The following is a 26,491-nucleotide window of genomic DNA, read 5'->3' on the forward strand; positions in this document are numbered from 1 at the left end:
GATGCATCCCTGCTGTTGCAGTAGGAGGCTGACTATTAGTGACAGCTGGCTCCCGCTGCCGGATAGCGCAGGATCTCTTTGGACGGGATCCGCAGAAAAATGGAGCATGCTGCGATTTCTTCCCGTGTGTGGGAAAATTTCCCGCACACTGGGAAAAAAATTACATCCACATGCTTTTAACTGTTTTGCGGACGCTAATGCATCTCCTGTGTGGGTTCCGTAAATGAAATCCACCTGTGGACATTGGGCTTGCATCTTCTGTTTGGAATGTTCACAATAAGTTCCACAGATGCAGTTTTATTAGATTGACCAACCCTGATCTTAATTACTCACCTGTGCAGAGTAATGGTGACTGAAACCCAAAAGCGGACTATATGTGCTTTTTAAATGTAGCGATGCTTATCAATATCACCCTCCAATATACCCCCTTAACACAATGTATTTAACCTCTATGAGAAAAGACAATGTATTGGCTAAAAGGTTACTATGACTTGCTATGGAGAGTGTGTAAACTTTCTTACAAACTGTTCACCTATTCATAAAGACGGTGATTTCCAATTCTTCACTGTCATGCAGGTTTTGATCTTCACTCACTTTCCTCTTTTAACTACAATACACTCACTGTATACTGTACCAGCTTATATTTGCAGCCACAAGTGGCATGCGATAAATACAGGAAGATGAGCTATGAAACCTACTGATCAGCTAGGAAGAGCCAGCCTGTCCTATTTTCTTGTATAGAACATGCGGTTTTCAGATAAAAATTGATGAAATATGGGAAATACCATCACATCTACCACTAATAGGACTACTCAAATTGAACTTGGTGAGTACCAATGGGAACATTACTGTAAATCTCTGGATTTACAAATAATGGGGGGAATTTTCAGACAAGCTTTTTTAACCTTTCCATTGTAACATATGCCATATTTGTTGTGTGATGTTGATAAATTAGTGCAGAGATGTGCCTACACCTTTTACGCTACCTACCTACTGGATTGAGATTGCTCAAAAATTGTGAGACTTTTTAAAATGTTTAAATTGATAAATTTGTCTAAAAACCACACTCTACTCAAGACCTCCCCTTTTCTTGACACTTTTGAAAAGTGTCTAGTGAAGCATAACATCTGGTCTTCTGGGCGTAAATCAATAGTATATTTGTCTAAATTCATTTGCAGCCAAAAGAAGGCACAACTTACACCCGAATTCTGGCACAACAGCCCCTGTATTATTTGCTGCATTCCCCCAATGTGATCACCAATAATTTCCTTGGTGGGATTTGCAGTTAGTATTATGTCTATGAGCATGCCCTTTGGGTAATGTTGTTGGCAGCTGGGGGACAGCTGATGGATTTGGAATTGGTGATGTCTCCATTCAGTGATTAGCTTTATTTAATCTCTTTGTGTATAAATTGTGGGGAAATTAGCTTGGTATAGTCCAGGATATACACTGCAGGACGCACCTTTAATTCAAGCAGTCTAAACACGGGTCTTCCAAACTCAAATGACGTTTATTTTGGTTTACTATGGTCACAAATAAAGCTCTGCCTGTCTGGCTCCAACTTAACATAAATGTCCCTCACTACCGACTAGTAGGCTAGTCCTCCCAGCTTTAAAATATAAGCAGGACAAGTCCAGATAATAGTCCTGTACTCACACAGGGTAGTGTCTCCCAACTCCAGTCCTCAGGGACCCCGACAGGTCATTTTTTCAGGATACCCCATAGTAAAACCCCCTGTGGCAATGTCTTGGGCATTGACAATAATTACACCTGTGCAATACTGAGGAAATCCTGAAAGCATGACCTGTTGGGGGGTCCCTGAGGACTGGAGATGGGAAACACTCCCTAAGGCCTCGTGTCCACGGGAAAATTCGGGCCCGCACAGATTCTCCATGCAGAATCCCATAGCAGGTCCCTCCTTACCCGCAGACATGAGGCCAGAAAATATCATATACGCACCTGTCTGGACTCTGCGGACCTGCCCTTTGTCACGGCTGGATCTTTTTTCTTAGGCCGGCGGATGTGCTCGGCACTACAACTCCTACCATCTTGTCACCTTATAAAAGTTACACAGAAGAAGATGCAGAACAAACTATATATTGGTCTGCATGTTTTTGTGTGTAGGCTTTATATATTGCTTAATATGATGCAGTTTTTGATTTAATACTGAGGATGATACGTATAGTTGGGGGGTACCCAAAAGAAACAGGAATCTCCTGCTGGTGAGCGAGGCATTACTAGTACAGGCTTCTGTGTCCCCCCATGCCTCCCCCCCTTGTACCTTCTGTATCACCCCCACCCTGTTTATTGCAAACTGATTGCATATCACATGTAATTGCTGTACTTGTCTGTGTCTCTCCCATGCTTTAGAGCGCTGTGGAATAAGTTGGCGCTATACAAACAAAGATTATTATTATTTATTATTATTCTGTTGCTAGGTGAATGTCTTTGGAACCCTCCTGAGGCATGTATGCCAGCCGACATTGTTAGGAAGAGTTGCGTTCCGCTTTGGGCTTCTTTCATACAAGCGCATATCAGCCGGCCGTTTTCACGGCCGGCTGATATGCGCTACGTTGGGGGAGAAGAAACTGGAGAACAGGCGCACAAAAAATAAACGCTTTTGTGCCCGTTCATATGGCCTGGTGAGGCCAGCACAAATGCTCCGAGCTCACGACGTCATCGCCCATTTCAACTACCTCCCCATCGCAGGCTCACCTCTCGTTCCTCCCTGCTCGTTCTGTGCAACGGGAGAGGGCGGAACAGAGGTGGAGCTAAGCGTCATCCCGTCCCGTTTCCTCCCATTGATGGTTATGGACAAGAGGTGGGGAGAGGGTGGGAGCTTAGCTCCGCCTCTGCCCCACCCCCTCCCATTGCACAGAACGAGTGGAGAGGTAAGTCTGCACGGGGGAGAGGAGAACAGAGAGAGGGAGTTTAGCTGCCATGCTGCGAAACTCCCTCCCACCTACGGCCGCTGCCATGGGCTCCCATAGGAGCCCATGCAGCAGCTGACATATTCTGGGATTATCTTTTGGGCCCGCCGAAAAAAACGCCCGGCGCTATATTGGCTTGGCTGGGTGTTTTTACGTCTCAGAAATATGCCCATGTGATCTGATGCATTGCTATCCAATGCATCAGATCACAGCGCATATCGGCCGGCCGTGAAAACGGACAGCTCATATGCGCTCGTGTGAAAGAAGCCTCAGGTATTTTTTTCTTAAACAAGTTGTGCAGTTTTTCGCCTATTATGTGATGGCTGATTCACGTGAACAGCGTGCAGCTGTGAAATGTTGTTTCTCTTTCCACTGCTCAAAGCAATCCTTGCCTTGTCAGCAGGCCCTGGTAGTCTCTAGCAAGTACCATGCTACTGCCCAATTGATGCCTCTTCTGCATTAAATGACCAACAGCTTGGCGCTCACTAGAGGCTGTTGAATGCCAGGGCCCGCCGACAGCACAAGGATTACGAGGTGAGAGGAACGCTGTATCTGCTGAAATCAGCTGCAGATATTCAGCTGATTTTGTGTTAAATTTCACACCAATGATGCAGATTTTGACTCTCTTTTGGATGCGGAAATGCTGTGTAATCTTCAACTGCGGACATTGCAAAGCATTTCCGCCCCGTGTAAACATACCCTTAAAGCGAATCTGTCACCATGGACCTCCCAAAATGCTATGTGGGATTAGATGAAGAGACGTGGATGCCAATAATGTAATTCTTTAAACAATTTGTTTTTCACAAATTGGATAGCCCTCTAAAGGAGTTCCAGTTACCAGACAACATCCCTTCAATTGGGCTGCCTGTGGTAAAATAACAAACTGAGCTATAGCTACCCCTTTGCCACAGTCCAGCACTGTAGCCTTGCTGTGGTCCTGATGTTTGTTGTGACAACTGATGTCACCGAACCTGCAGCAGATGAGATGCTACAGTGTCTCGTTCCCAAACTATTGGCATTGTGGCACTTAGCATTTGAGAGCTGATGCCTGGAGAACAAGCAGTGATGCTGTAGCCTCTGATTGGCTGCAGCAGTAATTTCAACGCTTACAACGAACATTGCTAAGTAAGTATATCTCTACTTGTTATTTTACTACAGGCAGCCCTACTACAGGTAACCGGACAACCCCTTTAAGGGATTATTCAGACGGCCGTATATCGGCCGCGTATTCACGCCGGCCGATATACAGCGTCCCTCTCTGCAGGGGGAGGAGGCTGGAAGAGCCGGAGCAGTGCTCTGAGCTTCCGCCCCCTCTCCACCCCTCTGCACTATTTGCAATGAGGGGAGGCGGAGCTAATTCCAGAAATTTAGCCCCGCCCCCGTCCGCCTTCTCTTATTGCAAATAGTGCAGAGGGACGGAGAGGAGGCAGGAGCTCAGTGCACTGCTCCGGCTCTTCCAGCCTCCCCCCCTGCAGAGAGAGACACCGGCGTGAATATCCGGCCGATATACGGTCATCTGAATAAGCCCTAAGGCTCATTAATATGGGCCGATGATCAGCTGAATGGAAGTTCACATGAACGGTCACCTAACGAACATAAAAATGCTTGCTTTTTTTTATTGCATCTTTTTTGTGAGCCTAAGAATCATCATTTGTTATGTAAAAAGAGGATGTGCTGCCTATAAAAATGTAAAGTGTATGGAGAAGAATGATTGTATTCATGATTTACAGTTTGCATACTCATGGTGCCTGCCTCATGTAAATGGACGTTTAACGAACACCAATGGGCTTCCAGTATCGTTGATTGGCGCTCGTTACAGGCTGATTATCTGCACACTACATGGGCCCTTGTTATCTTTATTGACATAAGTTGACAAAGTGCAGAGTACAGACCTAATGCTATGTAAACAAACCTAAATGAATATTTGCTTTGCTATATTAAATGTTGAAGAAATTAGTCTGCCTCTAATTTACCAACAATTGTCTACTATCAATTTATGCTGTGTTCACTTCTGCGTGAGGGAGCCCAACAGACCCTATTACAGGGAAATAGGATCGGTCATGTGCTGTTGGGGTCTGTTGTACTATGGCTCCGTCACAGCTTTGATAATGCCACTGGCATCTCTATCAATCACAAGAGTAGGGGGCCCAAAGTTCCCCGAATGAATGAAGCAGTCCTGAATGAATGAAGCAGTGGTTATGCATGTGCACCACCTAGCCATTCATTTCAATGGGTGTACTGGAGATAGCCAAGTTCAAGTACCCCTCAATCTCTGGCAGTCCCATTAAAATGAATCGAATAGCTGTGCACAAGCATAACCACTGCTTCATTTATTCAGGGACCTCTGGGACTCCCATTCTTGGGACTCGAATCCTGTGGATAGAGGATCACTTTACTGTGTGGGACAACCCTTTTAAGTATGACATTTCTTAGAGCAATGGGAATGCATATGTGTAACCTACGATATATCACCAATCCTAGTCAACTTCAGACATAACTTAAAAGGGGTTATACCAACACAGTGGGCAATAACTTTTTTAAAATTTCATCCACATGCTGCACACCACTGGTGTACCACTAGGGGGTTGCAATTGTCACACGCCCCCTTATCTAGAGGGTCCGACAGGCTGCCACCATATACCTCAAACACATTTCATCCGGTGCTGCTCTAGGTGTGCTGAACGGCTGTGGAGAAATTCTCAAATGTCCGCAGACTTTCTCCCCTACAAATTCATGCTCAGAACCTACAACCTCACCCTCCACCACACCAAACAAGTCTACTTCACCTCTCTTGTCTCCTCAGTATCTCACAACACTAAATGACTCTTTGCCACTTTTCACTCCCTTGTCAGCCCAAAATTGCAGCCCCCCGTGACAGATTTCAGTGCTGAAGAGCTGGCTGCTTACTTCAAAAAGAAAATCGATGACATCCGGCAGGAATTAACCTCCCAATCCCAGACTAGCTCTGACCCTAGTCTCATCAGTACTGCATCTAGCTCCTGCTCACTCTCTGTATTCAGACCAACGACTGAGGAAGAAGTCTCCAGACTGCTTTCCTCTGCTCGCCCCACTACCTGTGCTAGCAACCCTCTCCCCTCACACCTCCTCCGGTCCCTCTCCCTGGTGGTCATCTCCCACCTCACCACTTTATTCAATCTTTCTCAGATCTGTGGAATCTTCCCCTCCTCATTCAAACACGCTATCATATCCCCACTGCTGAAGAAACCGACTCTTGACTCGACCAATGCTGCCAACTAGCGACCTATCTTAAATCTCCCTTTCATCTCCAAACTATTAGAACGCCTGGTTTACTTCCGCCTTATAAGCTCAGAAAACTCTCTTCTTGACCAGCTACAGCCCGGCTTCGACCCTTTACACTTGACAGAAACCACCTTGACTAAAGTGTCAAACTCCCTACTGATCCTCCTCGACCTCTCTGCATATTCGACACTGTTAACCACAAACTCCTCCTCACTATGCTTTGCTTCATTGGCCTAAAGGACACTGCTCTCTCACGGTTTTCCTCCTACCTATCTGACAGCTCCTTCAGTGTCTCCTTTTATGGCTCCATCTCTCCCGCTCCTCCCCTTGTTGTTGGGGTCCCCCAGGGATCGGTGCTTTGTTTCTGTTCCCCATGTCTTGTAAGTGCTGTGGAAAATGATGGCGTTATATAAATAAACAATATTATTACTGTCTCACTTCTGCGGCTTGGCTCTGGGTGGTGCTCAGGGAGGGGAAAAACAGTTATATTGGGCAGCCAGCTGCCAATTCAAGGAGCATGCTGGTATAACCTGGGCATCCTGTGTATGTAATTATATATGTACAACTGATATAAGTAATACAACCTGTATATAGTAATATATTGTGGAAACTTGGGGGTTACCAGCTCAATGGATTGCTGTCTTTCCTCCACCTAGATGACCCACATCCAGGCCAGAAGTTTGTTAAGAATCAAATTCGTCTTTTATTTTGGCACATGAAGAGAAAGCATAATACAATCTTAGTATTGTTGTTATACGTCACAGTACACATGCAGGTCCCTGGCCGTCTGGCTGAAAAATAATACAGACTTGTTTGCCCTGTCTACCATACAGGCCTCGTGCCTCAAGCACATAACAAAATCCATGTCTCATACTCATCCAGGGTGTCTGTCTCGAGGCAGGCTACCCCTATGGGACTCGTTGCTCTTCAGCCTTAGCAGCTTGGTCAATGTCAGGTTCGCTCTCCCAGGGACCTCACAGGAACCCATCCCAAAAAGCAGCCACAGAGTTCAGTCTGGCTGGGGGCTTTATTTCCTCCGGACACTCCCACACAGGTTCCTTTCCTTTCCAATTTTCCTGCTCTCAAGCCCTCTAGTGGCTATTTCTGGCACTGCACTATTACACTATGTACAGCTGGTATATGTTAAACGTCATCTTGTATAAAGTAATATGGAATATGTCGGTATTACCTGGGTATCTCCTGTATGCAGTGATATAGACCATGCGTATTTACCTGATTACCCCCTCTATAGAATTATATATGTACAGCTGGTATAAGTTATACATTTCCTGTACATAGTGATACTAGTAATTATTAGGATATTATAGTACCAGTGTTTCTGGCGGCACAAAGCGCCACACAGCTTTGTACATGTATGTCACACACACACAGCACTGCTACATACATTGTTCATCCCATACAACAGAGATCAGAAGCAGCACAGCACTGGAGATGAAGGAACTGTGATGACGTCACCGTCATGCTGATCACATGACAGTGACGCTCATTTCGAGTGATGACTTACATGCTCCGCTCTTGATCACATGATAGTGATGTCATCAAAGGTCCTGCATCCTTGTGCAGATTACGGGCGGATTACAAACTCGCTGCAGTCTCAGTTGCTATGGAATGCTAACAAACACTTTGCCGGATAGCAGCTGTGTGCATACAGAACCTGTGATCAGGGGCTGAGCATGTAACTCCCTTGCTGGGGATGAAGGACCTTTGATGACATCACTGTCATGTGATCAGGGGTGGAGCATGTAAGTCACTCACAAACTCACGCTCGGACAGACAAATCGTCGTTAGTAGTTTGATAGACCATGCTGGTATAACCTGGGTTTCACCTGTATATAATTATATACTTCTGCGGGCCGGCTCTGAGTGGCGCTCAGGGAGGGGAGGGACAGTTATATCGGGCAGCAAGCTGCCAATTCAAGGAGCATGCTGGTAAAATCTGGGCATCTCATGTATATAATTATATATGTGCAGCTAGTATAAGTTTATATATCTCCCCATATATAATGATATGGTCCATGCTGGTATAACCTGGGTAACTCCTGTATATTATTAAATATTGACAAGTAGTATAAGTTATACATCCTGTATATAGTGATATGGACCATGGTGGTATAATATGGAAATCTCCTGTATATAATTTCACTCCTTACACAAAATTAAAAAACGCATCAAAAACCTGCATGCTGTTTTAAAACGAAGTCATGCAATGGTTAAATACAGATGTGATTTTTAATAGTGTTTGCCGTTTCTTAAAAACGCATGTGGTTTTTGAATACCGCATGCAGTTTTTTGATGTGTTTCTTAATTGTGGTTCAAAAATTCTGGAAAAAACATCAATATAGCCTAAGTCCTTATTAACAAGACCGGATATATGCAGCTATTTTAGCTGGGTTCAAAACTCACAAACATCTGAAGCTTTGGAATCTAATGGATTAATTTAAATGAGTGATTTTTGGAAAATAGGACATCTGTGACCGAAAACAGCGCCCGATTTTATAGGGTGCTTGAAAAGATAAGTCTTGCCCTATCTTTTCCCGAGATATGCTGAAAAAAAGGGAGGGGGAGGAAGTTTTCTGACATCCAACGGTGGGAAAGGATTACAGCTGGCTCTACTTTAAAGGGGTGGTCTCGCGAAACCAAGTGGGGTTATACACTTCCGTATGGCCATATTAATGCACTTTGTAATGTACATTGTGCATTAAATATGAGCCATACAGAAGTTATTCCACTTACCTGCTCCGTTGCTAGCGTCCTCGTCTCCATGGTTCCGTCTAAATTCGCTGGCAGCTTGCTTGTTTAGACGCGCTTGCGCAGTCCGGTCTTCTCTATTCAGCACGAGCCGCTTCAGTGTGCTCCCCGCTACAGCTCTTCTGCGCATGCGCAGACGAGCTGTCACTGCTCGGGAGCGCGCTGCAGCGGCCATTCTGCACCTTCCTCTGTTAGAGGAAGGTGCAGAAACTGGAGCTGCCCAGCGGAGAAGCCCAGCCCAGCCCAGCAGCCCCGAGAAGCGTCCCAGGTAAGTGATGGGTCGGGGGGGAACTAGCGCTGCGATGGGGGAACTAGCGCTAGGCCGGGGGGGCTGTCGCTGCGATGGGGGGGCTGCCGCTGCGCCGGGCTGCGCCGGGGGGGGCTGTCGCTGCGCCGGGGGGGGGCTGCCGCTGTGATGGGGGAACTAGCGCTAGGCCGGGGGGGCTGTCGCTAGGCCGGGGGGGGCTGCCGCTGTGATGGGGGAACTAGCGCTAGGCCGGGGGGGCTGTCGCTAGGCCGGGGGGGCTGCCGCTAGGCCGGGGGAACTAGCGCTGGGCTCCGGAACCTAGCGCTGGGCTCCGGGGCCTTCACCTGGGCTGAGGGTCTAGCGCTGGGGAGCCGGGGGCTAGCGCCTTACCTGCTGCCTGGCGGTGGGCGTCTGGTCGGCGGCTGCGGGGCGTCTGGTTGCCATGGAGACACAGCTGGCAGCGTCTCGGGAGCGCGCACGTCGGGCTGCAGCGAGCGACGGGGAAAGAGCCGGCGGCCATCTTGAGAAAACTTTATAAGTTGCTGAAACGCTGGAACGGTAAGTACAAACCAGCTAGAAATGTCATTTACAGGGGGGCTTAGTAATGTGTACTTAATGGGGGGGACTGGGCAAAAAAAAAAATTAACTGCTTCCTCGAGACATCTCCTTTAACCATTAGTAGTCATTCCGAGGATTTTTGCTAACCGAGGCGTTTACACGCTGCAGCAGTTTTTTTTACCGATGTGAATGGACGAAAAAACACTAATTAAGATCAGGACTTGATTGCGGTTAGTTTTCTTTCATATGATTCAACGAGCGCAAAAACTCATACGGTCGTGTGAAAGAGGCTTAAGGCCAGTTTCACACGGCCGAGAATCTCGCACTAATAAGCGATTTTTTTCCCCCCACATAGCGATGTGGTGCGGGGAAAAGGTTACGGCACAACCTATCTTTGGGTATTCACTCGCATCGTCCATTATCTTCAATGGGGCAATCAAGTGATGTGAGATGTTTGAAAACGCAAACGCCTATGGGCAGGCTCACATGAATTTGGACTGCGCGTTATAGCGTATCTCACGCACATTGTTATGCACAGTCTTCCTGGTTTATTTTATTTTTTCCCCGCTGTGTCACTCAGCGATGGTGCGTATAAACATTGCATATACGCAACGTGCTTTCGTATGTACGGCATTTATTACGTGTCCATAGAAAACAATAGGGCTCTATCTTGTGTAATACACTGTAAAACAGAGCATGCTGCGTTCTTTTTCGCTATGTCCCAGCTGCGCACAAAATCCATACTAAATGCATAAATCAACCTGCAGATTTCAACCTTTGAACAGCGAAAGGTGAAGGCTATGCCATGTACATATGTGGTCTTTGCTCGATCATCCAGGTCCGCCTGTCTGCTCTGAGTGACTGCTCTAGTAGTCTCCTGATTGAGAGCCAGACCATTGCCTGGCTCAACATTATTGATTATTGTCTGTCCATTCATTGTTTTTGGATTATATGCAATCGATGCATCACTAGTTGCGAGCCACAACATAACTGCATTGACTTCTATTAGATTACGAGATCCTAGGGCTACACTGCAATCTTTGGCCACGTGTCACAGACAAAATTGCAGTGTAGCTCCAGCCCTAACTCAGCTCACCACATCAGACCCCTATAGTAATTTACACCCCTTCACCAGTAAACATTAAAACATCTAGAGCTTTGTTACACACCCGATCTGCACTGATCACATCCAGAGCTTCACCTAACATCTGTCTGTGTATGGATTCTGTCACTGTTACAGGGCTTGTATCAAGAGCCTAATATTGACCTGCAGGAATGCTGCCTTCTAATAGGTGGCGCTGCAGAGGTATTGTTTCACCTTTCCTGTAATGCTATCTTTCTCCTTAGGTAGAGCACCTACATGGTGAATGAGGAGACTCAAAAGGCCATTCATGCTCCTCTGGGCAATATGCAAATAAGGGAGATGGAATAATACCTCCACAGTGCCACTCATTGGAAGGCAGCATTCCTTCAAGCCAAAGTTAGACTCTTTATACAAGCCTTGTAACAATGACTGAGAATTAAACACAAAGCCAGACTCCATGTACAGACAGCTGTTTCAGGGTGTTTGCCCTTCATCAGTGTACAGTCTGGCACTAAGGGCGCCTGCACATGGGCGGAAATCCTGCGGCGGGATTTCCGCCGCTCAAAGCCTGCATAGGATTGCGTTGACAATCCGCGGCATGTCCTATTTCTGTGCGGGGCTCGCCGGTTCCGGTCTGCGCATGCGCCGGCTGCCCGGCAGCCGGCACATGAAAGAGACGAAGCTGCGGGGCGCGGGTGAGTACGCACTGGTCCCTGTAGGCGCTCGGGTCGAGAATCCTCGCCGCTGGATCCGACCCGCCCGTCTGCAGGCAGCCTAAGTGAGTTCAATAGGTGGCACTGTGGAGGTATTATTCTATCTCCCTTATTTGCATACTTCCGCTGTAATGACATCCAGAGGCCTGATTATACCTGATCTTGGCAGAAAGAAGACAGCAGCACTGACAGTGAGACACTCATTATGTGAGTAATGCCACACTCCCTGTCTCTGGCGGTCAGTGTCGAGAGTAGTACTTTCCATTCAGTAGTTGCACGCAAGTTTTCTTTTCTTGTTCCTCAAAAAAAACACTGTAGCGCTGGAGTGTTGCAGCATCCCCCTAGCGGGGTGTCATGGCGCCCCAGTTGACAATAGCTGAGTTAGACACATTGAAACGGCTTCATGCCAGTTGCGCCCAAGAGCCATAGGCGCAACTGGCATCGGACAGCACATAGATTCACGTTTGTGTGCCGTCCTAGCAGCGGGGATCAGTGGACATGTGACATGGAGAAGAATAGGATGTTTTCAAACAGCACCAATCACGGTGCAGCTTCTCTTAGCCTGCATGCACACAGGCAGGTCAGATTCCGCAGCCTGCAGCAGAATCCGAGCCTGCGCATGGCTGACGTCCGCGAGTACATGTTATTCCTTCTTTTCTTCTGTATTGCGGATGTTCCACACGGCTCGCCGTCAGACATGCGCAGTCCAAAATTTTTTTTAAACTCCTGCTTAATCAGAATCTGCGGGCCATCGTAATGTCAATTGCAGATCAGACGGCTTCCATTGACTTCAATGGAAGCCATCCGTGCAGGGTCCGCAGGAAAATGGAGCATGCTGCGATTTTTTCACCCGCGAGCAGAAACCAAAATTGGTTTCCGCTCGTGTGCATGAAGAATCACTTTTGCATTGCATGCTATGGCAGATATTTGCTGCGGAATTCGGAAGCGGTCGCCTGCTCCGAATTCCGCAATTCAAATCCGCCTGTGTGCATTCACCATTATACTGCTTTGGTAAAAGAAAAGCTGAGCTGTGATTGGTTGCTAGGGGCACAACGGCCTTAGGGTGGTTTCACATTTGCACTCAGGGTTCCGCTTCCCAACTCCATTTGGGCAGCAGAAAATGCGAATCCCCACAACTGAAAGGCTCTGTCACTGGACGGTCGCAAATGTGAAACCGACCTTAGGTGACATTCATAGGAGCGTGAGCCTCATGCGAGCTTTGTGCATTGCGAGACGCACAAAACTTGCGCGAATATGAACCCCATTCTTTTGAATGGAGCCATACACATGAGCCATTTTTAAAATGTAAAAAAGCGCTGCATGTACTATTTTTTCGTGTTCCCTGCGAACGCTTCGCCCAATGTTTTCAATGGGACAAACACATTGTATGTCGTTATGTTTCCTGTTGAGGATTGGAATTTCAGACAAGTGAAGTGAGGCGTTTTCACATGAAAAACACCTCACCCCCGTGGCTAAAACGTGCGTTATCACGTGCGATATCAGACCGCGTTTCTCGGCACAATATCACGTTCGCCCGTGTGGAGGTAGCCTTAGACAGGTTGCACAAAGGAGGCCCAAAATTCAGTGAGTTTCTATTTAATTTAGTGCGGATTACAATCCATCTTTCCTCATAATTTTATGGTATAGTTTGACTTAACGGAACTTATGTAGCACCCATTACAGCTGGGCCACCCCGCATGACAAGTAACATCTGAATATCATGACAATTGGAATGTTTTTTGGCAACAAATGGTTAACGTGCCGCCATCTTGGAGGGTTCAGCACATTTTTTTGTACTAGCGAGGAGAAATAGTTCCACAGAACCCGTCTGACTAGAGCAACCAATCATCTCCCTCCTCTCATATGCCTGAGAAGGGTTAGAGGATGTCAGAAGCCTCCTGATTGGTCGGGAAGGGCTCGTTCTCTGCTTAGAGCATACTGTACAGTGTAACGGTGGACGATATATTTGGGCTTTTGTGTCGAGTCAATAAAGTTTTCTACGTTACAAAAAAAGTGGAAATTGGTGCTCCCCGTCCGTGCACAGCCCCTCAGGCTGTGTGTGGGGGATGGGGCTAACACCTCCCCTGCTATGGCTGGCTCCAGCTGGAATGAGGGAGCACAATAGTCCCGTCCATAAGGAGGTGTTATGTAGCGGCCAGCAGTGTGCTCGGAACCGTCCGGGTGGAAGCAGCATGTTTGCCGAGATTGCGGTGGAGTGCATGCATGGCACTGACTACTGTACCATGTGTGTCCCGGGCACCGGGGCGGGGGAGCAGCGGGCACCAGCTGCAGCCACCCATAGCTGTGGCCCTGTATCTGCTACAGACTGCAGCCAGCTGCCCTACTGTGCTGTTGGTAGGTGTGCTGATACCTGTAGTACTTCTCATCTTCATGCATGGTGTTCTGTGGGGGGTCGGCTCGCTGTTTAGGAGTGATGCTCTTGTATGGCTGCACTCGTTCCTAGTATAGCAACGTGGCAGAGACTGGCACCTTACAGTAGTGTTCTGGGGGGCAGTTATGTGCAATGCTTCACCAAAAAGATGCCAATCGCAATCCTGTGATCCAACTATTACATGCAGCGCTGTACCATGGTTGGCGCCATTCCCATCCGTCACAATCTAATTGTCCTGTCCAAAGATTAATTTCATAGGTAGCGTATTAAAGGGAACCTGCCAGGACCATTTTGCCCCCCACCCCACACACTAGCTGCCCCTCTACTTTCTAGAAGTATCCTTTAGAACGCAAAAAGATACAATGTTGCCATTTCACATCTGCATGAGAACCTCCGGTTGGGGGTTCCGTCACAGATCCACAAGAAACTGCACTGCGTGTAGCGCTATTTCTTCCATCCAGAAGCTGAGCGGAAAGCGGATGAGCCCCATTATAGTCAATGGAGTCCATCCAGTGCTGCTCAGTGCCACCCAGAGACGGAACCGCTCGGTCGCGAGGATTCCCCTTTCTGAGCAGAACGGCGAAGCGGAATCTCCAACGCAGGTGTGAATAGAACAATTATTCTGGTTTATAGTCTCCTTTTTCATCAACTTAGAGCGGATTTGCTGCGGTTTTGCCGTGGTTTTTCAGTTGCGGTTTTGCCTCTGCGGCAAAACCGCTTCAAAGGTTAATTTTGGCTTGCGGATTTTGCTGCGGATTTTCGTGCGGAAAAATCCGCAAGCGTTTTTTCCCGCAGCGCTTTTACTTTTTGTCGCGTATTTGCCGCGGTTTTGGTTGCGTCCATAGACCTCTATGGATAAAAAAGTGCTGCGGAAAAGACCAAAGAATGGACATGCTGCATCTTTGAAAACCGCGCTGCAGTTGCATTTCTGCACTGCCGCTGTGCGGAAAAAATCCGTCCTGTGGGAACAGCTTTTTGGCAAATCTCATTTGTGCTGCATTGCACTGCAAACGCAGCGGTTTTGCCGCAGTGCGGATATGCAACGGCAATCCGCGGCAAAACCGCAGCAAATCTGCCCTGTGTGAACCCAGCCTAACTAAATCTGCACCCCTATATCCCTCTGCATGTGTGTGTGTTGAAGCACGCTGCAATAATTGAGCTGTAGTGCCATATATTGCTGACATTACTGACAGCCCTCAGGGACTGTTCACTTTAGGGTGAATGCCCATGGACGTATTTCTACCGCGTTTCCTGTGCCTAAGTTCCGCAGCTATCAGGTTCTATTGAGCCTAATAGCTTTTTGCCTGCCAATGCTCACCTGTGGAATTCTACTGTGTATTTCCGCAGCGGGAAATCGCGGTATGTTCTATTAACCACGGATTTACGCCGTCAGAGGTCTTCATTAATGTATACGTTAAAACGTCTATGAACACATGCCATTTTAAGCATAGTTATACGTTCTTAAAATGAATTAAATGGATAGCCATGTTTGTGTCCGTTTTTGTATTAAACTGGTATGTCGTCTCCCCCCCCCCCCCCCCCTTTTAAAAAAAAATGTTTTATAGTTCAACACTTTTTTATTTCTCATTAAGGCATTTGATAGCAAAAACGACATACATTAAATGTATAGAAATGTGCAGCCATACATGTTTCATATTGCTAGTTTGTACATATATATATAATTATACATAGTAGGCTATGTTTTTCCCTCCCATGGGAGGTCAAATGTAGTCAGACGTATGTTTTTTTAAACCCAGTGTGACCCGTGGTAGCTTATGGGTACATGAAGATATACTTTTCTGTACGTTTCAGGGATATATAAATCCTTGTGTGCTCAGCCCCTTAGTACGAGTAATAATGGGAGGTTACTCGTAGAAAACTGTTCAGCAGGTCCATGCTGTGCGAACCACTGGCAGTATGAACAGGCATGTACAGTGCAGTCATGTATGTTTGTGTTTTTTTTGTTTTTTTTTCCCCTGAAGTGCTATGGTATTTTGGAGTGAACATGCTTTAAACATTCATCAAGAATGTGGCGTGATGTCATTGTGGCGGAGACGTGTTGGCCTTGTCGCGCCCAGATTAGGTAGATTGCAGAGTCTCTCCCTGTGTGTACAGTCCGCTGATTGTGTACATGAGGAATAACGCTGTTTCGGGTCACTATAGGACTGGTATCTTGTATTTTTCCCCATTTTCCTCCTCTACAGGGTGTACATCAAACTGGTGAGAGGCACTGCTGCTGCGCTGTTATACATACTCCTAGATCCTGCTCTCTGTAGATCATCATCATGTAGGATAATGTACAACATTACTGAGCAGTGTGTATGTAAATAAACAGCAGCAGGACACCTGTGAGCCTCTCCTTCCCTTCCCCTCTGCTCAGCCCTCTACGGTTCAGTGTCCCCTATCTATCAGTGGACAGCAAGCTAGGAGGAAGGGAGACCCTAATGGCCAACACTTTAGGCTCTATTCAAACTGGTGAGTGTGATGTAGGTCCGTGAAAAACTGTCTTTTTACATGTGACTTAAAAATAATTAAAATAAAGTGGCAGTTTTTTCTAGTTATCACACTTGCTCTCCTATAAGCACAAATTGTTTGAAAAGGTCATAACCATTGCACATTTGTCAAACTCAAGGCACGCGGGTCAAATCTAGTCTTCCACAAAATTTTATGTGGCCTGCAACAAGGTTCAGCCGCTAAAGGAGAGGCTTTCCCGGAGGATGCAGCCAGTGATTGGCAGAGGAGGTGGCACCAGCGCAGGGATCTGGTGCCATCTTGGTTTCTGAGCTCTGGCATAGACCTCTACACTGTCTGTTTAGCTCACAGGGGGTGGGCACAGCTCAGACAGCCCTACCCGGGCACCCTTGGTGCTAAAAAGGTCGAAGGGGAGAAATGCCATCATAGTGTGTAGCGCTCCATAGCCATGTTCAGGAGCACTTCTGTTTAGGGCTCATTCACATGGGCATATGCCGTTTGCATTCTTGAAATATGCAGCAGTTTCATGGACTGAAGCGGTGTATGCACTGCAAAGTAGCGCAGGAAGCGACGACGAATTCCAAATTGTACAAAAGTTTAGTATGCTCACTAAAACTACAATTAAAAAGAGATCATATCACATTGACGCCATTCCAAACGTACGAGAGGTATAACTACATATGTTACAGGTATTCAAGGGAACCTGTCAACACCTCTGAGCCTCATTAACTACTTTATCAGTGCATGAGCCTTTTCAGAAGGCTGTGTGCTCGCCCTCGCATTGGTCTCTATGGGGAGCGCATGCACGTAGTCTCCTGTAAAGACTGCGCTGGGTAATTTCTCAGGGGCACAGCGCTGGGACGGGGGACCTGGGGGGAGTATAAAAAGCAATGCTGTGGTCTCCCCGTTCTCTCACCTTTTGAGCCGTGTAATGTATTTTATCCACATGTATAGTTATAATTGCTATATGCAGGCTGATCATGGTACGTGAGCTTGCAGTATGTGGATTGTGCTTCTGGGTTCCCCATCATATGATGGTTGGTTGCACATGTTATCTCATGCCGTGTCACTCCTGGAAGTCAAATGAGGATGTGGGTCCAAAAGAGCTTCCAGAGTGACCCAGGTATATGTGCACTACCACTGTGAAGGATAACAAAGTCAGTATGTAGAAGACTATATGTGCGTCATTGCAAAATCACTATTCGTCATCCATTACAGTCCAACTAGAGACTGTAGAAATAAATGTACAACTGCTAAACCTACCAAACATAGTGTCACAAGGCCATTGATAGCCATAATATGCTATTAACATTGTGATATATAATATTAAATTCATATACAAATATTTATATCCAAAAAGTAAGTAGCCTGTATTGGTGCCAAACAAAAATGTCAATGATAAAATGTGATAAATGCAAAAATCTGCAATAATGATCTAGAACGATGAAAGAAGACAGTCAAGGATGTGCTGAAACATTGTGCAAAGTGTGTTTTGTAGGGAAAAGTTCATAAACACTTCTATAAAATGTACATTTTATCCATATTTTCTATTTTGTTTCAGGAGAAATTCAGAATAACAAAAATGAGAAGAAAGAGAAAAAAATGGTTGTGAGAAAACCTTTGGGGACCATTGAGTACACAGTAAGTCAAATGTTGTTGGGAAATTGATGGGAAATGCGATTGTTCCTGCACACTTGCAGAAACCAATTTGCAGTTTCTGCAACTGGAGGAAAAATCGCAGCATGCTCCATTTTTTTTTTCTCTCCAGTGGACAGCTTCCATTGAAGTCAGTGGAAGCCGTTCGATCCGCAGCCCTTCTGTAATCACATTCTGGTAAGGTCACAGATTCCATATCATCGCTAAGAGATGATGTAGGAAAAGCAGTGGTTAAAAAAATAAAATCTGTATTGCGCATGTCAGACAGCTCGCTGTGTGGACTGTCCACAGTACAAAAGAAAAAGCAAAGTGACAGGTACGCGCGGACACCACCGGATTCCGCATGAGGGGGTGAAAAGCAGTAATGTGATTTGCACTTTTGCTAGTAATGACATTGCCTTGCACATAGGTATACGTTGTCTTAACCCCTTGAGTGGCGGGTTTCCTACCACCCTGTCGTGCCCACCAGGGCAGGTTTTTTAAAATGGTCTAATCATTGACTTTCAACTAATTTTGCAGTTGCGTCTCAAGAGCCATAACTTTTTCATTTTTCCATTGACACGGCCATGTGAGGGCTTGTTTTTTGCGGGACAAGTTGTACTTTTAAACGGGGGGGAGGAAAAAAAGAAATGGGGGGGAAAAAAGAAAAAAAGGGGCCATGTAATTAAGGGGTTAAATAATGTATTAACTTCCTTCTCTGGGTCATTACGACGCATGGATACCACATGTGTGATTGTATTTTTTATTTTTTACAAAGTAAAGGGAGGCAAGTGCTTTTATAATTTTGAAACTTTTTTTAAACTTTTTTTAAAATTTTTATTTATTTTTATTTTTTTTGTCCCTTTAGGGGACTTCCACAGGGACCCATCAGGACCCCTGATCACATTCCGGGGGTCCGATGGTGACAGCCCTTTACATGCTGCAGTGACAGCCCTTTACATGCCGCAGTCACATAGACTGCAGCATGTAAAGGGTTAACACAGCAGAGATCGGAGGTTTTCTCTGATCTCTGCTGTAAGAGCTGGTACCTAGCTGTCCTCTCACAGCCAAGCACCAAGCTCTCCCTGCCACAGAGACCATCGGCTTGCTTCTGACAAGCCGATGGTCTCTATGGCAACCTGTAAACAAAGCAGGAGATTGCCGGCATATCGGCAATATCTTCTGCTGGTTTTTCAAAGCCCTTGCTTTGTTCTCTGTGGGACAGTGCAGGCAGAGCACACTGTCACAGCTTGTGGCATTGTGCTCTGCAGCTCCCATAGTGATACATAGCCCAGAAGATTTCCGGGCTATGTCGCTATGAGCAGTGGAGTTCGTCCCGGAAAATTTCCGGGCGTGCCACTCAAGGGGTTAAAGTGCAGTGAATGTAGTAGGGATAGCTCTATGTTTTGTTTACTCATGGTGCAATTGAGCCTTTAATTCTTTATTGGAGAATCTCTTTCCAGTAATATGAGTGTATTGGTTCACAACCTTTTTAGCAACGGGGAACCCTTAGAACAAATGTCTTCTCTCAGGGAACCTTTATCAATTAAGGCCGGGTCCAGCTGCAGTGAAATGCTTCCATTGTAGATCTGCTATAAATCTGCCCCGTATTTGCTGCAAAATCCACATGTGTTGCATTCTGAATTTCTTGCAGCTCTTGCTGCAGTTTGCACCTTTTGTAATGCACGTAGCTGATTCATAGGTCTCTCCATATTAGGCCTCAGTCAGATGAGCGTGCTTTTTGCAATGGCTTCCTATAGAAACGTTCATATGTGCGGAATTAGGAGGCGCAAAATGGTCAGCGGTTGCTCACTCCTCGTTATGACTAAACCCTCCCGGTGTGGTGTCTCGCATAGAATACGAAGCGCTGAGCAGGACCTGAACGATGATCTTGCTGTCTAACCATTCTGAACAGGCGCTGGTTCGTCCCGTGTAAAGGCATAAGTTTATAGTGCTCGTAGGTCATGACACGCTCCCTTTTAATGATTGTAACCCAGAAGTTTGTTTTACTAAAAAGATTATTCTTTTGTCAGTGAAACTATTTTGTCCTCGGGGATTAATGTTCAAAGCTGAACCCTTAATTCTGTTTAAGCTGTTGATTAAAAAACTTGTTCACGTGAAACCAAAGCTGTTCTCAGATTTATTCTGTCAAGGCAGCTTTGTTTCTTGTTGAGTAGCTAAGGATCCATTCTGGTCCTGAACACCCATATGCTTACTAATGCAGATACTTAGGCCGGCTGTCCACGGCCGTTGTGCTTTAACGCCGCAGATTGCCGTCACGAGAGAACAGTAAAGTCACCGCGATTTTCCGTGATGAACCTAACACTATGGATTTCCCGCTCGTGTACATCGGGCTGCGCTTTCCATAGTTATCCTATGGAAAGTGTTTCAAGTGTGATCCGCATGCAATTTATGGCTATGAAATATCGCCGGTGGACAGCCAGCCTCGAGGACTTCTCATGGGATAGTCAGCAGGGCCGGGTGTATGTCTGTGCAGACACAGTCCTGCGGATTTTATCCCTTTTTTGTTTATATACATGCTTGCATCCATTCTTCGTATAGGCTCTACTTTGGTCCAGCTCCCAGCATTGTCACTGTGTCAAGTGGGCAGTCCCCACCTCTCACGTTCAGTCGATGAGATCATACTTGATTGACAGTTTGATGTTACGCATTGACTGTGAGTGGTTGGGCCCGTTCAGTTGACACATAGGCCTGGCTCCCAGTGCTGTAAGGCTGGGTTTCTTCGGGACAGAAGTCTTGCGGAATGTTCACAATGGGACTGCATGGAGATTTCCGCCCAGTGTGAACCTAAGAGAAGAGCGGAGGGTGGGTATTTAAAAGGAAAAGAAAAACTGGGCATAGCCAACAGGGCTATGGCCGCAAAGCTATGCAGCTAGCCTTGTCGACCTTATTATCAGTCCTTCTTAAGAACTGTTGTTTTTATTGCTTGATGTCCAAGAGAGAGGATGCACATGTCCCCTACAGTGACTTATAAAGCGTTAAAAATGCATTATTGCCCTTGGCTTTCTGTGTAATACATAGGTGACCCAAGTCCACTTTGGCTTATAGGAGAATATGGGCAACATACGGTATTGTATGCATATATAGTAGTATCGTTTTGAGAGAATTTTTCAGTTTCCTGATGTACACTGCAAACAGTGTTGACAAAGGCTTTTTTCACTATCCCAAAATTTACAGGTGTCTCAAATGGTGTAGTAATCTCAAGGTTGTGCAGATTCACCTCTACAGGTATAATTAGTACAAGCTGCTTGCCCACCAGGAGCAGAATATACGTACCAAGCAATAAAGGGCAAACTGACAACCTAAGTGTCAAAATAAAGACTACCTTCACACTGCATCTGCTCTGCTCATCTGCCATATGCATTGGGAAAGCCACATATGGTAAACGGATGCATAGACTGCCCCCAGCTACATCAGTTTGGCATCTTTTTAAGGTGTTTCTTTTTGTCTTGGTTTTTGCTTTTTACTGCATGGCGCAACACAGTTGACTGCTAATCAACTTATAGAATGAGTTGGGGAAAGTTGGGGTGTTCCTTTTTTTTTTTTTTTAACCTTTTACAGTCTAAGACTGCAGATGTCTAAGTGACATCCGCTGATGTATCCTCCCCATGTGGAAAGCTTGGACACAGTGTGAAGGTAGATGTGTATTATTACAATGTTCAGGCCCACATTTTGAAGTAACCTTTAATATTAGATTTGGGTATGTCATGTGTTTGGCTCTTTAAAACCTATTTGTACAATGCCTTAGAATTATTTTTTCTAGGACCTGACCGTTACAGATTAGCCTTAAAGGGGTTCTGACACGAATAATGTTTTAATGCGTTAGCAGCCATTGTTCCCTGGTCTGCCTAATGGACACAAAGCAACCCATGATTTTTGGCTGTAAAAGCATAAAAACATGATACTTACCTTGTGTTCTGTTGTTGTTGTGCAGCGGGGTCATCTCCCAGCAGGCAGTCTTCTTCCTCCGACGAGCCAAGGACAGGCCCGCCCCCTCCGGGATTGCGCACATGCGCAGTGGAGAGGTGCCCTCTGACAGGAGTCAGGACGGGCCGCGTCTCCACTGCGCACGCGCAGAATTTCGGAGTTCAGCCAGGACGGACGGGCTGCCCACAGCAAGCACTGCTTGTGACGTGCTTGCTGTGGGCGGCCCGTCCGTTCACCTTGGAAGTGGCTGACGGACGGAGCAGAGCAGGAAGCAGTCATTTTGACCACTCCTGCTCGCATATTTGGTATTTCAGCCGCACTTAAGCGACGCTGCTGATTAGAGCCACCTGATTGGCTCTTCGGCACAACGTGACTACACTGCGTGCATGCGGATTAACTTAAGCAGCCGTTAACTACAGTTAAGCAGCCGTGCACGATCAGCCATGCTAACCCTAAACCTGACCCGTAACCCTAAACCCTAACCCCCCGCAGTTCTCGTGAAGTAGCACTCGTGCACATCTCCAAAAGGGGGTCTGTGCACAGCTGCTTTAGGCCGCCTGCACACGGGCGGAAATCCTGTGGCGGGATTTCCCGTGGGATTTCCGCCACTGAAAGCCTGCATAGGAGTGCATTACAATACGCACTCCTATGCAGACGGGCGCGGTTTGGCCGCGCGAAATGTCGCGCGGCAAACAAACCGCTGCATGTCCTACTTTTGTTCGGGGCTCGTAGAGCCTCGCACAGAAACGTCACTCACCCGGCACATGAAAGAGCCGGAGCCGCCGGGCACGGGTGAGTACGCGCTCGTCTCTGCAGGCGCTCGGGTCAGGTCCCGCGGCGAGAATTCTCGCCGACGGATCCGACCCGCTCGTCTGCAGGCGGCCTTACTGTAGTGTGTAGTGCACGGCTGCTTAAGGCAATCTGCGTGCACGCAGTGTAGTCACGTGGTGCCGAAGAGCCAATCCGGTGGCTCTAATCAGCAGCGCCGCTTAAGTGCAGCTGAAATACCAAATATGCCTCCTGCTCTGCTTCTACATGCCACAGAAGATGGAGGGGACATGCCTGGCGATCGGTCCTGGCCAGGCAAGGTGAGTAAATTTTTTAAATTTTTTTTATTTATTTATTTTTTTTCATGTCTGAACCCCATTAAATAGAAGTGCTCTTCACTTGTCTGAGTAATTAAACCACAATTATTTTTTCTATATAAATGTTCACACAGTCATGGATTCTGCATCAAATTTGCATCCCTATTTATTTGAGGAGGAATGTGTCACTTTTTTCCCCAGTGCAAAGATAGACAAAGACTCAACACCTCTTGATGTGGAATCCACGTTGGGAAATTTGCACATTGATTTGCCCATTAAAAAGGGATAACCCACATGCAGTTCTGTGATAAAATGGATTTGGAGGCAGAGTGCTTCCAGAGAAATCTGATACGTAGCTCACTGTGAATGTAGCACTCAGGCTTCTATTTGTGAGTGATTCTGGAGTGCGGTTTCCTTGTTTCACCCATCTGTGTGAGATTATACCTGGGCATTTTCTCTAAAATGCATTAGCTATTGTGTTACTTAGAGCCCTCCAAAACCTGCATATTAAAATAGAAGTTCTATTATAAGGAAAGTCATTGGACATAAGCCAATGCAATCCTATGCACACAGCCGTGATTTGACCGTGTGAACAAATTGCGGCATGTCCTATTTCTGTACAAGCCTCGCAGAGGCCCGCACAGAAACATCACCGCTGGCTCTGCTCCACGCATGTGCGGCTGCACCCCAGCCGGCACAGAGAGAAGACGCCGGAGAAGGTGAGCCGCGGCGGTCACTGCAGGGGCATGGGTCACATCCTGCTTCGAGAATTCTTGCATCGGCATCCGAACCACCCGTCTGCCTTCATCCTAAAAGGAGTCAGAAGTTTTGCTTACTGATCCCACAACTTGATGCAGAATTGTAGCTTGATTTGTAGCCATTTGTGTGAATTAGAGACTGATGAGACACTGATGATGTTACTCATTGTCTGATTGTAAATAAGGTGAAAATGCATGTTAACCTGGCCGTTCTGGAGCATTACTGGGGATGGCTATAAACTGCGTAAAATCAACCAAAATGTGCTTTTTTTTTTTCTAGGCATCTAACACGGACACCTTAAACTCTATAGCCCTGAGATTCAATGTTACTCCAAACAAACTTGTGGAACTGAACCGGCTCTTCACACACACCATTGTGCCGGGACAGGTAAACCCTGCAGCACTCTCACTTTTGCTTGTTTTGGCTTCTGTGATGTCAGTTGTTCCATGAGTCTGCCTTGTCTTTACTGCTCCCTCCTCATCATGGGGACTTTCCCCACAGGAAGGCTTGACTTCTATAAATGACACGGTTGTCCTTTAACAAAAGTCCTATTGTTAATATATGAACGTCAAGCATCTTGGCAGAAGTTGCACCTATTCCGTATTTATGGCATGGTTGCACAACATATTAGAAATATGGTGCATCCTTAACCCTTTCCATTTCTGAGATCTTCAGACATTCTGATTGAAGGCTGTACAGCTCCGATGTCGGAGGACGTCCAGCAAGGTATTCTTACTGTATATGACTGGCCGCTCTGTTGTCGGAGGGGCCTCTCTAGCATGACACATACCACAGTACTGGCTCTAGCTAGCAGATGGCACCATTGTGTAATGGCAGGAAAAAAAAACCCCTAGGAAACCCTGAATCCAAAATTGGATTGCAAAGGGTTAGGGCTGGGCTCACACGAACATATTCGCCTTGCGTATTCGCGCATAATACGCTGTAAATTGTGTCAATGAAAGTACATTGATTTTCATTGTTCCACTCACACTTTGTATATTTATTGTGCATGTTGCGTGCGTAAATAAAGAACGCAGCATGTTCTGTTTTACAGCGTATTAGGCACATAAGTGCTCTATTGTTCTCTATGGGTGCATTAGAAACGTGGTGCATACGCAATTATGTTACATATGTGCGGCGTGATTTATGCATGTTGCTAAGTGACATGAGCAGGTAAAGGAAAAAAAAGCCATGCACAGGCATACGTAAGTAAAAACATGACAATTTGCAGGGCTTTGACGTTCCATATGCCGGTAAAATGCTGTCATTTTTACACAGCGTATTACAAAGTGTGCAGATTTGTGTAAAGGGAGTGTGTCCTCAGAAAACCACAAAATGTAAATCGTTTAAGAAAATTATATGTATTAGTACGGCTTTTATGACTTTCCATATAACGTCACTGGAGCAGTCTTGATGGACACGAATAAAATTTGCTGTTTTCTGCATTGACTAGTAGAAGGCTAGGGACTTAAAGGGAATTTGTCACCAACTAGAAGTACCATAAACTAAACTAGGTTATAGTGGATATTTTACAAAGTGTGGGACTTGCGCATCGGACTTAATACGATTTTCCCACCGTGCAAAGTGCGGCCTCTTTCTGTATTTGGCATGTTCCAGCAGTTCCGTGCACCGTCTGAAAAATGTACGCCAGATCTGACCTGTTTTATGTTTGTAGTATAATTTATGCCAGCCCCTTTTCAAATAGCCATTTGCACAAAAATGTTCTGCTTTTTTGACTCCACAAAGTGGCATAAAAGCTTCTATCCACCTGCCCCATAGTACTTCTAGTACATAGTTTGATGACATGGAGTACCGACAGCCTCTGATCATACTCTCCCAATCCCCCGTTCCTGCAGTGTTCCCCGGTAAAGTCAGCATGTGCACAGTAAGCGGGAACCCTTTCAGATGTACCTGTGCGTGCATCCCCATTCATCTCTATTGGAGGGTCAGGTTCCCTTTAAAGCGACACTTCAGTTCTGAACAAAGATGGCTGAACCGCTTCTCTGACTACCCGATGCGTGCTGAGCATTCATATGGTGGATCTTTGGGGTGCCTTCACACTTGCAAGAAAATCACACTTATTTTGAGTGAGTGAAAATGCAGAATTATAAAACCAATGTTTTTCAATGGTTTCATTCTCATTTGCGATGTTTTCACATGCGATGTGGCCTGAAACACAAATTGCATGTCCTATCTTTCTGCCTTTTTTTATCTCCCATGTGTGATAGACATGATGATTAGTCAGTGTAAAATGTCTATTGATTTGCATAAACCAAATGTATTATGCTATTGTAATGACTTCAGCCTAATGTGGAACTCTGCTGCATAAGGAAAGAGTTAAATCACAGTGTTATATGTTATTGCTTGTGTTCATCTTGGATGTTTCCCCAGCCCTGCCCCCACACAGAAACTTCGTAAATAACATAAAGACCTCTCAAACAATGACTTGTCACGAACACAGAAATTCCTTCAGCTAGGACAAAGTCCAAGCTACATTGGACTTGAGAGAGGTGTGGGGAGAGGGAGGCGGGGGTTCTATATGATCCGACAAATGAGAATCTTATATGTTACTGATGTAATCTGTTGCACGCCCATTAAAGGGCGGTTATCACGTGTTATAATAAAAGTCTGAGACTCT

General features: G+C 46.1%; 1 protein-coding gene across 4 annotated transcripts in view; it reads left to right on the forward strand.

Moving 5' to 3' along the window:
- NCOA7 (nuclear receptor coactivator 7) overlaps positions 1-26,491 on the forward strand; it is a 159,626-nt gene that overhangs the window by 70,388 nt on the left and 62,747 nt on the right. For 3 of the 4 annotated variants that reach the window (XM_066605512.1, XM_066605511.1, XM_066605516.1), the window contains exons 4-5: positions 17,988-18,067; positions 24,133-24,240. In XM_066605512.1, coding sequence (XP_066461609.1) covers positions 17,988-18,067; positions 24,133-24,240 — 188 coding nt within the window. Of the gene's footprint in view, positions 1-13,691; positions 13,918-17,987; positions 18,068-24,132; positions 24,241-26,491 lie in introns of those variants that run through there. The other variant, XM_066605515.1, reaches the window with a different exon arrangement.

Source organism: Eleutherodactylus coqui, chromosome 1 (assembly GCF_035609145.1).
Source record: "Eleutherodactylus coqui strain aEleCoq1 chromosome 1, aEleCoq1.hap1, whole genome shotgun sequence".
In the NCBI taxonomy this organism is placed as follows: Eukaryota; Metazoa; Chordata; class Amphibia; order Anura; family Eleutherodactylidae; genus Eleutherodactylus; species Eleutherodactylus coqui.